Raw genomic sequence first — 14,774 nt, 5'->3', positions numbered from 1 at the left:
AGATGCAGTGATGTAATCTACAGTAATGACATCATGTGGTCATGTTGTTATGTCATTATGAAATGATTTTATATACAGGGTGATTGACATATTGAGCGGCGTGTATGTGGTGAAGGTTATCGCACATACACAGTAGGGATGGACATGTGTTCATTATTTCACCAGTAAGGACCATGTCACAACAATTTTATGCAGTAAATTGATACTTTGCAGTAACGTCACGCTGGGGGTGTTCAACATGTGTGTCTATTGTGGAATATTCAGTAGATATAGTCTGAAAACTCCAGTAAAAAAAATACAAAATGGATTTAAAAAGCACATTTCCAGGAGTCAATATTATTAAGTATCAATATTGGTTATAGTCCACAATAATAAGGTCTAAATATCATGATGGAATGATGTGATAAACATATACAGAAGTGCGTCACACATCGGCGTACCCAGCGGATCAGCTCGAGTTTCCGCGGGTCGGTCTCCTCCGGTGGCTCTGGTTTGGCTTTGCCTTTGCCTTTGCCTTTCTTGGCTCGGGCCTTGTTTTGTGGGGCGCTGGCAGGACTCGTCTTGTCTTGTGGAGCTGCTGCTGTGGTCGTGTTGGCAAGGGCCCCTGCAGGCTGCAACGGCACACAGTGTTTACATGAGGCACAGAGCACAAAGGGACACAACAGACTGTTTGAATTCTATTTTTAAAGTGTATTTCTTAAAGAAAATCAAACTTGTGGATTAAATAAACTTTAGGTAAAAAAAAAGAAAAAGTGAAACGTTTCACAGTCCAATCAAATCATATGTTGTGTGATACTTGAACCTAATAATGACATTAAAGAGGACATTTTAGCTCATTTTAAAAACAGGAAATATCCATGACAACTGTTTTTAGTTGTGTTAAATGTCCATATGTCTCTATGTTCTAACAAACAGACCTGGAGCTGTGTTTTTTTTTTCATTCACACATACACACAACCCTGCATATTTAGGCTGAGTTCTTCTCTCAAACTAAAAACACTCTGTTTCACCTTGTGATGTCATCATGTGGTGATACAGGAAGTTCTATGTGTTTTTAAACTCATATACACCTTCACTAAAATCCTTTGGATGATTTCAGCCCTGGAGTTGCCAATCTCTACTGAACTAAAGGTAAAAGAAGCCACTTCATGACATCACAAGGTGGAACAGGGCATTTTGAGGTTTGGAGGTGTAGACAGACTAGTAATAAAGTGTTACTCAAGTATGTGTGAATGAAACAAAACACAACTCCAGGTCTGTTTTGAGGAGGTAACAACATTAGAACAAGGAACCTCACAAGAGTCAGTTTTGTGTAATATAGGACCTGTAAACATCTAAAATCTTAGTCCGTCTCATATAAACTCACTGGCAGATGATGACCATAAACAAAAATGTGATTCCGAGCGATGTCCACTCTGTTCCAGGCCAGAGCCAGACTCAGCTGGTCTGGAGCTGAGGCGTTTGTACCTGGTGTGGCCAGATCATTCATGAGTCACAGTTTTATTGACCTTATATGACATCACACATAAAACAGACATGTAGTCAGAGCGTGTACCTTTTAACAAAGCCGTCAGAATGGCCATCTCGATGTCCTGCTGTCCTTCTGAACCCATTCGAAACACTGTGATCTGAAGTGCAAAAGTGTGGTTTTCATTACACACTTCATCATAATAAGTAAAAGTAGTAAAGTACTGTACTTAAATATAAATGTCTGTGTAATCCTTCAGTCGCCCAGGTCTGATCCATAGTTGTAGGAGTGAAGATGTTTGGCTTGGATGAGCAGCCAAACGTCTTCACTCCTACAACTTTTTGTCCACTTACAGATTTGAATATTTTGTTTACTATCTGTACATTTTAAAGTGCATACTGTTTACTTTTGTTTAACTACATTTGAGAGCAGGTAGCTAATACTTAACCAACCACTGGTCATTCAGTGTGATGTTAAATCAACTAAACTATTTATAGGTTTATCCCAGGGGTGGGCAAACTTTTTGACACACGGGCCACAAAGGGTTCTAAAATTTGACAGAGGGGCCAGGCCAGGATATATATATGTATATATTTTTACCCTTACCTATTTTAAATAAATTGGGTCACGTTTGGTGGGCCGGGTTAATAAACCCCCCTAGTTTGCCCATGTCTGGTTTAACCTCTAAAAGCTGAATGGGTCAGTGGTGGAGGTACTCAGTTTTTGTTACTCAAGTAAAAATACAGATAATGGATCAAAAATATACTTGAGTAAAAGCAAAAGTATCACATGAAAACATCCACTCAGTAAAACTTTTAAAGTACCGGTTTAAAACTGTACTTAAAGAGTAAAAAGTAAAAGCATTTCACACAGATTTTGAGTCTTTTAAAGCTTCAAATGTGGTGATTTTGATAAAGATTTGAGAATTTTGTTCAACATGAAAAAATTGAATCAGTCATTTTCTTCAGTTTTTATTTGTATATTTTTGTTTGTTTAATTTCTGAACATGTTAAAAATAAACTCTCAGCCTTTTCAGCAGGTCTCAAACTATAATACAAAATACTTTTACTTTTCAGTCCAGTTCAAAAATGTGGAGTAGAAAGATACTGCTCTCAAATGTTCTGAAGTAAAAGTAAAAAGTACACAATGTTAATGTACTTATGTGCAGATAGTTTAAATGTATACTGAGCAATCTCGGAGAAAGAAGGCACCTGATTTGTCTGTAATTAATGTTCATATCTTGATTTACGGAGAAATTGTAAAATAAAAACCCAGGATCATGTAGAGCGGGTTTTCCAAAATGATGAGTCTGACAGCAGCAGTTACAGAGAGAGGGGACACGGGTTTTCAATAGAAAGTGAACTAGAGCCAGAGTCAATGGAGCCAGAAGCATGCCCATAATCACTTTCTGTTTGGAACACGGTGGCTAGCAGGTTAGCTATGTCCATTTATATATACAGTCTATGATTCCCACCTAAAAGTATATGGATAAAATTACAGGGTATTACACTCTACTTACCACAGCAGATATGAAAGCTCCTCTTAAAGGCTCATGTTCTTAACACTGCGACACTTCTGAGAATGAATCCCATTAATAGATGAGATGATGGCCCTCTATAATGTTATGATCCATGTTAAGTGACATTTATCCTCCACAAATTGTATGATGAAAAATATGAATTCATACCCATAGACTATATATTTAAATGGACATAGCTAACCTGCTAGCCACCATGTTCTAAACAGGAAGTGATCATGGGTGCACTTCCAGCTCCATCAACTCTGGCTCCATTTCACTTTACATTGAAAAACTGTGTCCCCTCTCTCTGTAACTGCTGCTGTCAGACTCATCATTTTGGTCTTAAATGTTTGTATTAACCCGCTCCACATGATCCTGGGGTTTTTATTTCATTATTGTGTCTTTACCCAATGCCATGGCATCAAAGTCGTTCATTGAAAAAGTACTCGCCCGTCTTGTTTGGGTCACATGACTGCAGCTCAAGTGATAATCATAACACAGACCTCTTAATGGCATTTACACTGTTTGGATCAACTATGCCACATTAGTGATGGGACTTTCAGCTCTTATACTCTCTTTTACTATGTATTTATATGACAGAAGCCAAATTGAGAACTCATTTTATCTACAAACTGATCATAGAGAGAAACAAGGCTCAGATGTGTTTAAAACTTTGGAAACCCTTTGGAATTATGAATAATCTAAATGATACGTTGCACTACAATAATAAGAATTTTTTAAACGGGTATTAAGATTCCAAATATGTTTATTCTGTGTTCAAATCTCTCACTTGTGTCGCCTGCTTTGCTCCTTTCCTGATTTTTGTGTTTATTCAGCACCAATCAGGATTCATAAAAATTAGACAGAAAAAGATTTCTCTCTTTTCAAAACTGAGATCTGATTCCAGCGGTTCACATGAAGGAACGGTTCAAAAGAGACAACTCGTTAATTTATTATTATTATTATTATCATTAATATTATTATTTCCTTTATTTTATTTATTTTTCGCCCATTTCTTTTCTCACTTACAAATTACTACTAGCATTCTCCTCTGCTGTCCCCACCTTATCTTACCTCCAAAATCTCAGAAATATTACACACACAACACAAACACACACGTCACACACACGTCACACACAAAACACAAACTTGTCACATCCATTTCTAAATGTCTGTTACATTTACAAACCCTGTTATGTCTTGTTGTGTCTTATCACCACTTGTCTCCACTCTATATGACTAGTCACTATGTTTGTCTGTTTTAAAATAAAAAAGAGCCGAGATCTATTAAAATAACACCCATACTTTTGTTTGTGAATAGAAAGCTTGACACAAGCCTACAGCTTAATGGAAAACATGTACTTTTTGGTGTTTTTGAAAAATATACTGCATCTTTATATATATATATATATATATATATATATATATATATATATATATATATATATATATATATATATGCCCACCACCCAACGCCAACCCAAAGCCCACCCTCAAAAACACCCACTAACTATGTCTCAGCTTCTCTCTGTGTAAAAGTCATCCCTCTGAACAGGAACTGTGTCATAGAAGTTAAGGATTAGATGAGATCTGCCATCTGCAGCTATGCTCACAGTGTGTGGAAATAGTGAGAGCTAGCACTAAGCACTTTCCCACCTAAAAGTACACGGATAACATTACACAGTATTACAAACTACTCATCTTCACAGATATGAAAGCCCTGCTCCTCTTAACGGCTCATGATCTTGGCCTAACACTGCCACACTTCTGAGAATTAATCAGCGACGATGTGCATAAATGTGGCTTTAATGATGATAAATAAAGACTTCATCACTAAGGGATACGTGCTAGCACTTAGCCGCCACATGATTGCTGTGGTGATGGAGCGATGCTGGATTATATGACGATGCACACATGAACACAGAGGAAATAAGCAGAAGGTGCTGGGGATTATGTTTGTTCAATATGTTTAATGGAAACACAAGGGATTGATGAAGAGGAGGGATGACCACACACACCACTGCTGGACAACACCATCTTTATTGGAAGTGACACAGATACAGGGAAAAATCATGTTGAAATGGCTATGAATATGTTTTATTTATATTGACTGGTCAAAAGTTTGGACCATAGACTGTATATATAAATGGACATAGCTAACCTGCTAGCCGCCATGTTACAAATAAGAAGTGATCATGGGCGTGCTTTCAGCTCCATCGACTCGACATCGGCTCCAATTCACTTTCTATTGAAAAACTGTGTCCTCTCTCTCTGCTGCTGTCAGATTCGTCATTTTGGTCTTAAATGTTCGTATTGACCCGCTCTACATGATCCTGGGGTTTTTATTTCACTATTGTGTCTGTCAAGATATGAACATTAATAACAGACAAATCAGGAGCCTTCTTTCCCTGAGGTAAGTCCCGGTAGTGCTAGCAACAAGTTTGATTGACAGTGTTGCTAATCTGCTCCCTGGTGTGTGCGGGAAGGGGCGTTATCTTCATCAGCTTGGCTCTGGATTGGCTCTTTGGTTGCTATGATACTCGTGGTTGGACTTCCACATACGGAACTTTGCTCCAAATTAGCCGCTATAAGTGCTAGCCTCAATGAGCTTCATTTGACTGAACGCTGTGGGTGATGTCACACTCATTTAGTCCACTTCTTTATACAGTCTATGGTTTGGACACGCCCTCTCATTCAGTGTTTTTTTTTTTCTTTATTTTTACTACTTTTTACATTGTATATACACACAGAAGACGTCAAATATATATGAAGTAAGATCTATGGAATTATGTAGTAAAGAAAAACTTGGCTTGAATGACACTGGTCGTGTTTCATTCGCTGTCAGACTTACCAGCTCTCTTTTCTTCATACACTCCATAACCATGAGCAGAATCTGTTGGGACTGACTTTTGCCATAGTTAAAGGTTTTCTGAATCGTCACAAGGAGCTGGTCTCGGACGTCATCGTTGACAAGACTGAAAGTGAAAATGGACCTACATAAATATCACACATACTTGTACCAGAGTTAGCTTTGGGCTCATTTACCGCTGCAGGCTCCTGGAACAGAACAACCCACAAACATCTGACAAGACACAAACAAAGTGACAATGGGTTGAAACACAAAAACTATACGTGCATTAAAACTACCACACCCATTCATATATACAGAGCCGGAAGCAGCTAACTATAGGCCCTGCTCTGTCTGAGGCACTGTTAGACTTTAATCTGAGCTTTGTTTTAACACAATCTGACTAGAAAGATTTGACTTAGTTGGAGTTGATTTGTGCTGTTAAACAAGTCCCTCTCAAATAACATCACAGTCACAAGCTAGCTAGCATTAGCATTAGCCAACAGTTTTTTTCATTTAGTCACTCTCCCCTTTTTGTGTAAAATCAAACTCCTAAACAGGACCATGAACACTCAGACTGATCACATGCTCCAGAAAATGTGCTCTTTAAATCCATTTTGTATATTTTTCTTGAGTTTTCAGACTATATTAAAACTTTTTTTTTTTTTTTGCTAATGTGTGCACTTTGTTGCCATAGTAACTACTGAATATTCCACCCCAGACATACATGTAGAACACCCCAGAGTGATGTCACTATGACGATGTGATGAATGATTTGCTTCTTTCAGACCCTCCTTACCCTCCTTCCTCTGAGAACTTGTGAGCAAAGGAGATGATGTCGGAGGCGCGCCCACTGCCGTCGCACACCACCACAGGGACGGGCGGCTCGTCGCGCAGGCTCTCCAGCGCTATGGAGATCACATTGGGACCCCCCTCCACAATCAGACACACCAGAGGGACCCCCTGCCCCAGACCTACGGCACAAAGCACCAAAGACATAGAATAGAGTCATATTTACATGTGGAATTCTTATTTTTTTGTATATATATATTTTTTTTATTTCAGTTACATAGGAAAACATTTATCTCAGCAACATAGCACTGACAGATACTTGACCCATCCCTCAGTGCCGCTGGGGCAGTGCTATTGGACTCATGATCTTGTTGCTGCTCTTGGTCAGAACCTTAGCTGGAGCATTTGACCTGTTGTGCATGTTTTGGGTTAATAGGAGAAACTGGAGTGTCTGGAGAAAACCCACTCAGACACTGAAAGAACATGCAAACTCCATACAGGCACAGGAAGAACACGCAAACTCCACAAAGACACAGGGAGAACACGCACATTCCACACAGGCACAGGGAGAAGATGCAGACTCCACACAGACACAGGGAAAACACGTAAACTCCACACAGACACTGGGAGAACATGCAGACTCCACACAGACACAGGGAAAACATGTAAACTCCACACAGACACTGGGAGAACATGCAGACTCTACACAGACACAGGGAACTCCACACAGACACACAGAGAACACACAAACTCCACACAGGCATGGGGACAACACGCAAACTCCACACAGACATAGGTTGAACATGTAAACTCCACACAGATAAACATAGACCCACAGAGAACACGCAAACTCCACACAGAAAGCCTCAGATGCCTCTGCACATGTATAATTTGGCCCTTGCACAGCTAAGAGCAGTTTATCAGATGGAGAAGTGGCGTTGGGTGGACCACAGGCAGCTAGGTCTCATCCCATTTGCAGTAATTCAAATGTTTTCAAATGAGATGAAAACACTTTGTATGAGTTCTGCTTTCACTTTCTCCAGTTTAAACACTGTGGGACCTGTGAAGTTTGACTGATGTTTTGTTGATGGCTCTTTGTTTAATCGGAGTTGGAGCGACCTCTGAGCTTCCCTTTGCTGTCCCTGCCTTCTTTGAGCCCAGGCATAGGATGACAAAGGGAAGGCCATGGGTCACAGAAGCCATCTGCTGAGCGTCCATAGTAAAAGCATATTTATGTACTGAGAGGCAAAACTTCTCGGTATGAACCTGTTTAGTTCAGGTGTTGTGACAGTTACCAGGGTCACACTATTCCAGTATTCTGCACTTACGTGTGTTGATCTTCTGCAGCGAGATGTGTTTCTCCAGCAGGCGGCGCAGTTTCACCTCTGAGCCGTACTTCCCACAGGTGCCATTATCCGTCAAGATGAAGTGGGAGTGGCTGTTGTTTAGCACTGCTAGCTTACTGAGCGGGTTAGCCATAGTCTGATATGGTCTTGTAACCTGAGAACAGAAACACATTTGGGATGAATACAGGATGAATGCAGTTTGACCAGACGCCCCCATTGACCGAGGACATTCCCAGTTTTGAGCCCTGTGTCCCCTGTCCCAGTAGATTTATACAAAAACAGTGATTTGCCCCACTTTTATACAATAAATGTCCCAGGGGTCCCTATTTTTGACCGATCTGATCCCCACCAACAGTAAAGATGGAATAGATTTTGCCTGGGATCCAGAACACAGACTTCTTCAACTTTACAGAGATGTTTTCAAATGGGTGTGACAGGTGGATTAGCCAATCATGGACAGGTATCGGAAATAATAAAGGGAAAGAGAAAGCTGAATCAACGAAGCATTAAACTCATGTGCCACTGAAAAAACAAATCTGATTGGACAATCACATTTGACCAAGCTTGAGACCACAGACTGTGTATATAAATGGACATAGCTAACCTGCTAGCCGCCACGTTCCAAACATGAAGTGACTATCGGTGCATTTCCGGCTCCATGGCTCCAATTCATTTTCTGTTTAAAACTGTGTCCCCTCTCTCTGTAACTGCTGCTGTCAGACTTGTCATTGTGGTTTTAAATGTTCGCATTAACCAGCTCTACCTGATCTTGGTGTTTTTTATTTACTATTGTGTCTGTAAATCAAGATATGAACATTAATAACAGACAAATTAGGTGCCTTCTTTCTCCGAGGTTGCTCCCGCTAGCGTTAGCAACAGGTTTGATGGACAGCGTTGCTAAGCGCCCACTCCCTGCTAAACCAGCGGTGCGGGCGGGAAGGGGTGTTACCTTCAACAAGCTCGCTCTGGATTGAACTGATTCTTTGGTTGCTATGGTACTTGTAATCAGAATTCCAAATATGGAACTTCAAATTATTTCTCTCTAACTGTTAGCCTTCATGAGCTTCATTTGACTGGAGCCGAATGCTGTGGGTGACGTCACACTCACTTAGTCCACTTCTTTATACAGTCTGTAGTTCTGACTCACAACAAGATATGTGAAAACATCATGAATTCCGCTCTCTTTTCACAAATTTCTTATTACCATCCAAACCCCCAAACTCTGGTCCCTCTGGGCTAATGTTTAATGCTCTAAATGTTATTTTGTTACAGTGATAACAAATCCTTGACTGTTGAATCTTGAGTGTGTTGCTTAGTTACAGAAGGATGTGTGTGCAAACAGGGCCTACATCTTTTCCCAGAAGGTCTTCTTTGTTTTCCAGGATTCCCCAAGGAGCGATCCCGATGGCACAGACTTTCCCTCGGGACTTTGAAGAGTGGTCTTTCAAAGCGTCTCCAACATGGCGGATCACACCTGGGGAAAAATAAATATTAAACAAAGAAAAAAATATGCATGCCTCCTTAAAGGGTCTATATTAGGCTAATCTTTGATCACCCACAGCGTTCGGCTCCAGTCAAATGAAGCTCATCGAGGCTAGCAGTTATAGGAGTCAGTTTGGAGACAAGTTCCATATTTGGAATTCTGGTCACGAGTATCATAGCAACCAAAGAGCCAATCTGGAGCGAGGCTGTTGAAGGTAACACCCCTTCCCGCCCACATCACTTTTTTAGCAGGGAGCGGGCACTTAGCAGTGCTGTTAATCAAACCTGTTGCTAATGCTAGCAGGAGCAACCTCGGGGATAGAAGGCACGTAATTTGTCTGTTATTACTGTTCATATTTTGATTTACAGACACAATAGTGAAATGAAAACCACAGGATCATGTCTGACAGCAGCAGTTACAGAGAGAGGGGCTACAGTTTTTCAGTGTAAAGTGAACTGGAGTCGATGGAGCTGGAAGCGCGGCCATGATCATTTCTTGTTTGGAACATAGAGGCTAGCAGGTTAGCTATGTCCATTTATATATACAGTCTATGGTGTTAATGCAAAACAGTTAACCATTGGAATTCTCACTGCCTGTGGTATAAATACTGATAATTGTTTAGTAAATGAGGCAATCATTACATTTAATGATGTCAGCAGAGGTAGTGTACATGAAAACCGTATTGTAAAAGAATGAAGCTTCAGAGGGTCATGGCAGGGCAGTCACCATGGCAATAATTAAAATGTCCGAACAGCGTAAATCTCTACCAGGAAAATGGTGAAAGGAGTTACACAATTATAATTTGGATAATGGTCTAATGCCACACTCTGTTTTATTATGTACCAGTGTTGACTCCTCCCGTGAAGATCCATGCTCCCGTGGTCACTGCCGCTTTGATCAGACCCTTTCCAAAGACCTGCTTGAGTTTGGGCTGGAGGTCAAAGTTCTGCAGACCCCCATGGACTGAGATGAGCAGTGTGGGGAGCTCCAGCTGCCAGTCCTTCACCATCAGGTGGAGGAGGTTGTCTGGTTTGGTGTCAAAGGAGCAGCGGATGTACTGGAGAGAGATGCCATCAAACACAATGAGTCGCTTTAGTCTTCAGGGCACTTTAAAGGTCCTATTTTACACAGAAGCCTGGCGTTGTGGTTTTTTTATCCACACATGTTTGAGTAGCACTTTATTATTAGTCTGTCTACATCTCCAAAGCTCAAAATGCTCTGTTCCACCTTGTGATGTCATAAAGTGGTAGTTTTCAAGTTAAGTTGGTAATTCCAGGGCTGAAATGATCCAAATAATTCTCGTCCCTCCCTCTGGGGTGAGGGAAGTTTGGGAGTCCCTGCTTAGACTGCTGCCCCCGCGACCCGGCCCCGGATAAGTGGAAGAAAATGGATGGATGGATGGATTCTCGTGAAGGAATGGAGTTTAAAAACACAGTGGAGCACTTCCTGTATTGCCACATGATGACATCACAAGGTGAAACAGAGTGTTTTCTATATGAGAAAAGAACTCAGTCTAAATATGCAGGGTTTGTGTGTTAAACATGTGTGAATGAAACAAAACACAACCCCAGGCCTATTTGTGATGAAGAAACAACATCAGAACAGAACAGAAAATAGAGTCATTTGGGACATTTAAAGTTATGAACGTTATCTATAAGTTTATTTGATTTTTTAAACAGTCCATGGCAGATGTGGAACCTGTTCCCCCTCCCCTCACCTGGCCCTTGTTTTTAATGTACAAAATAGAAAATGTGGTTGTGAGTGAGGGTCCGCTACCTGTTTATTTCCATTAAGATGCATTGCATTGTCTGGAAAGTTCCATTAAACTGTGGAACTTTCAAAAACAGAACAAAGCAAAAACATCTTAATGGGGCCATCCTCCACAAAAAACTACTTAGAGGATTTTTGTACCCCCATTTATTCCCTTGTTGTAACCACTTTATACCCCTGTTTACACCCCCTGTTATACCCCTGTTACACCCCTATTATACCTCTGTTATACCCCTGTTATACTTTCAGTCTACCCCGTTACACCCCTGTTATACCCCTGTTACACCTCTGTTACACCCCTGTTACATCGCTGTTACAACCCTTTTATACCCCTATTACAACTCTGTTACACCCCATGTCATATCGTTGTTACACCCCTGTTATACCATTATACCCCCTGTTAAACCCCTGTTACATCCCTGTTACACCCCTGTTATACCACCGTTACACCCCTATTACACCCCATTTTATATCACCGTTACACCCCTGTTACAACTCTGTTACACCCCATGTTATATCGCTGTTACACCCCGTTACACCCCCGCTATACCTCTGTTACACCCGTTATACCCCTGTTACACCCCTGTTACACCTCTTTTATACCCTTGTTACACCCTTGTTACACCCCCGTTACACCCCTGTAACACCCCCTTGATACCTCCTCCCCTGTAGATCCGTTTGTTAGCATTAGCACTCACCAGGGCCTTGTTGACGAAGCCTCCGCCCTGGAACTCGATGATGCCGTATGCGTCGGTGGGGTAGGTGCGCGTGTGCTTCACCACTGACCACTTGTCTTTGGAGGCGTCAATGTGGGCGGCGCTGTGCTCCTCCAGAGAGGTGGCACCCGGAGGGATGGCCACGTGCTGAGTACTGATCTGACCGCATGCGCATCTGGAATTCAACCACGATAAAAGAAGTAGAAGAAGACAAACGATAAGTGAAAAAACGTTTAAAAGAACACAGAATACAAACGTTGTAAATGAAGGGTTGGCAACCTTTAACACCCGCTTTCCACAGGAAAAAAACACTAGAAGCCGCAATTACTTTTTGACATCTAAAATGAAGATAACACTGTATTTATTGTTTGTTTGTTTTTTTTTACCTTTATGCTTTGTATAAACAACTATAGTGTGCTGCTTATGAAATTCATGAAGTGCTACAGAGAACATTTTATTTTATTTACAGTATGTAATGAACACATTTTGAACCTTTTGAAAAAAAAAAAAATAATAATAATAACAATATAAAACACACCGAGTTCAAGGTCTCTTTCAAATGAATTAAAAAGCTGAACGTAAATGATCCATGTTGCAAACAGAAAATGCCGTGAGTGTCATCCTTACATCGCCTTTGGGCTTTAGGAGCATGTAGCGGAGCCTAAATGCACGGCATTTTGGAGGGTATACCGGTGTGACACACGACGAGCAACAAAAAATAATAAAATATAATATAATTTTAATATTTCAAGATCACAGCAATCTTCCAATTTAGAGGTACAGTTTAAAAAAGAACTGACACAAATAATATACACTTTAATTAAATACTATTACTATTTTTCCAAGCCACGCAGAGCCCGGGTATAAGAATCAAAGAGCCACATGTGGCTCCAGAACCGTGGGTTGCCGACCCCTGAACTCGATTAAGATGAGAACATTAGAGCAGAAGATTCACAGAAAAACAGGTCCTTTGTCCCTTTGTAAGTAAAAGTACTCAAGTAAAAGTAAAAGTTAAAAAATCTACTTAAGTAAATTAAAAAATTTACTTAAGAGTAAAAAGTAAAAGTATTTCCAAAGCTTCAAATGTGGTGATTTTGATAATGATTTGAGTTGAATTTTATTTGTATATTTTTATTTGTTTAAATTCTGAACGTGTTAAAAATAAACCCTCAGCCTTTTCAGCAGGTCTCAAACAATAATAAAAAATACTTTTTACTTTTCAGTCCATTTCATAAATGTAGTGGAGTAGAAAGTACAGATACTGCTCTCAAATGTACTCAAGTAAAAGTAAAAAGTACACACTGTAAAATGTACATTGTGTAAAATGTACAGATACCTCAAATGTATACTTAAGTACAGTATTTAATACTTGTACTTGGTTAACTTCCACCTCTGCACTTAGAGCTGGGTTCAGACTTTGGAGGAATAATTTGGATTTTGGATAAATTAGATTTTTTTTAAAGAAAAAAATATAAAAAAAAATTGGAACCTCACTAAATTATCTAAATTGTGTTTTTTCTCTTCTTTCTAAATTTTCCGCCCTTTCTTTCTTATTTCTTTTTTTTCTGTTTTATTTTTAAACCCTGATGTATGCACTTCCTCTTCCCTCAAGTCGAAATTTCTACTGCCATTTTATGTTTGTATTGTCTCTAATATTACAATAATTTAAAAAGAAAAAGAAAATATAATTGAATACATATGAGTAAAAACATTCTTCAAATCGTCCCAACATAAAGGCAGCAGTTTCAGCCCTGTGTGCTGTGGACTCACCTGGCTGGATCTTTGCTGGGAAATATATGGACACATTCTCTTTTGCAAAACGTCCTTTCGATCCATGCCCTCTGCACCTGAAGGAGAAACCAAGAGACAAGAGTTTGAGAAGGACAAGAAGTTTTTCAGTCCCTGAAACCCAAAGTTGAATTTTAAAATAATATGTTGCATATAGAATCGGAAACGTGTAGGCTTTATTTCCCCTGTGCATCAGCTCTAAGACAACTCAAACTGAAACCAAGATGCAGCTCATGTGAATAATTAAAATGGCAGAAAATGTTGATTTGAAGCTTGTGACTGAGCGAGGGGCAAGGGGGCGGGGCCATGGACTGTATAAATAAGTTTATATATTTATACAGTCTATGGCAGGACACACAAGGAAAATATATATGTACACATTGACTTTCCATTGCGCTGATTCTTCACATATTTTCACCAAAACTTTCAAATTAAAACAAGTCAACTTTACCCAAGTTTGTTCCATCGCAACAGAAAAGTACTCAGATACTACTTGGGTGATTGGCGAAATGTATTTAAAATGTAAATCTTTGTCCAGACTTTAACAGTGTGGTAAAGTTAAACAGAGTAGACTGGAGTAGACCAACCACAAACACACATCAGCACTTTAACTTTCCATTGCACTAACTGTGAAATGAATCATGTCCCTAACTACTTCTAAACGACCCCACAGATGTGTACCTCCTTTATCTCTCCCAAGTCTTTCTCAGATCGTTTTTTCCATCATTTTGTTCAGCAGATGGTCAGACTTACGTGGTTCCCCGGTGACGTGCTGCTCCTCTCCTCCTCAGCTCTCCTCTGAGACTCTGTACTTCAAACTCTTCTTAAAACGAGGATCATGTGAGCGCTCTTTGTTGGGCCGGTCTCATGACTGCAGTACAAGGTAATCCTTTGGGAGTCCCATGACCCTGTCCTCGGGGTATTTTCGCCCTCCTCTGAAACGCTCCTCAAGAAATCGACTTTGATAAGTGGCCCCTAATCTCTCATTTGCGGCTCCTTGTTTCGGTGGGCTGGTGGTGGTGTCTCCTCCTCCTCTTCTTTCTC

General features: G+C 40.2%; 1 protein-coding gene across 1 annotated transcript in view; it reads right to left on the bottom strand.

Annotated features, from left to right (window-relative positions):
- Positions 1-14,543, bottom strand: part of LOC117372451 (transient receptor potential cation channel subfamily M member 1) — a gene marked incomplete at its 5' end in the record, with an annotated part of 30,405 nt that extends 15,862 nt beyond the window's left edge. Inside the window, 11 exons of the mRNA XM_055222530.1 lie at positions 441-611; positions 1,367-1,467; positions 1,556-1,628; positions 5,839-5,962; positions 6,635-6,809; positions 7,956-8,127; positions 9,323-9,447; positions 10,300-10,513; positions 11,925-12,117; positions 13,713-13,789; positions 14,484-14,543. Of these exons, the coding sequence (XP_055078505.1) occupies positions 441-611; positions 1,367-1,467; positions 1,556-1,628; positions 5,839-5,962; positions 6,635-6,809; positions 7,956-8,127; positions 9,323-9,447; positions 10,300-10,513; positions 11,925-12,117; positions 13,713-13,789; positions 14,484-14,543 (1,485 nt within the window). The remainder of the gene's footprint in view (positions 1-440; positions 612-1,366; positions 1,468-1,555; positions 1,629-5,838; positions 5,963-6,634; positions 6,810-7,955; positions 8,128-9,322; positions 9,448-10,299; positions 10,514-11,924; positions 12,118-13,712; positions 13,790-14,483) is intronic.
- Between the last annotated feature and the right edge of the window lie 231 nt (positions 14,544-14,774).

Source organism: Periophthalmus magnuspinnatus, chromosome 6 (assembly GCF_009829125.3).
Source record: "Periophthalmus magnuspinnatus isolate fPerMag1 chromosome 6, fPerMag1.2.pri, whole genome shotgun sequence".
Classification (NCBI taxonomy): domain Eukaryota; kingdom Metazoa; phylum Chordata; class Actinopteri; order Gobiiformes; family Gobiidae; genus Periophthalmus; species Periophthalmus magnuspinnatus.
Note: the sequence above shows the minus strand (reverse complement) of the source record. Positions and strands in the feature narration are given on the sequence as shown.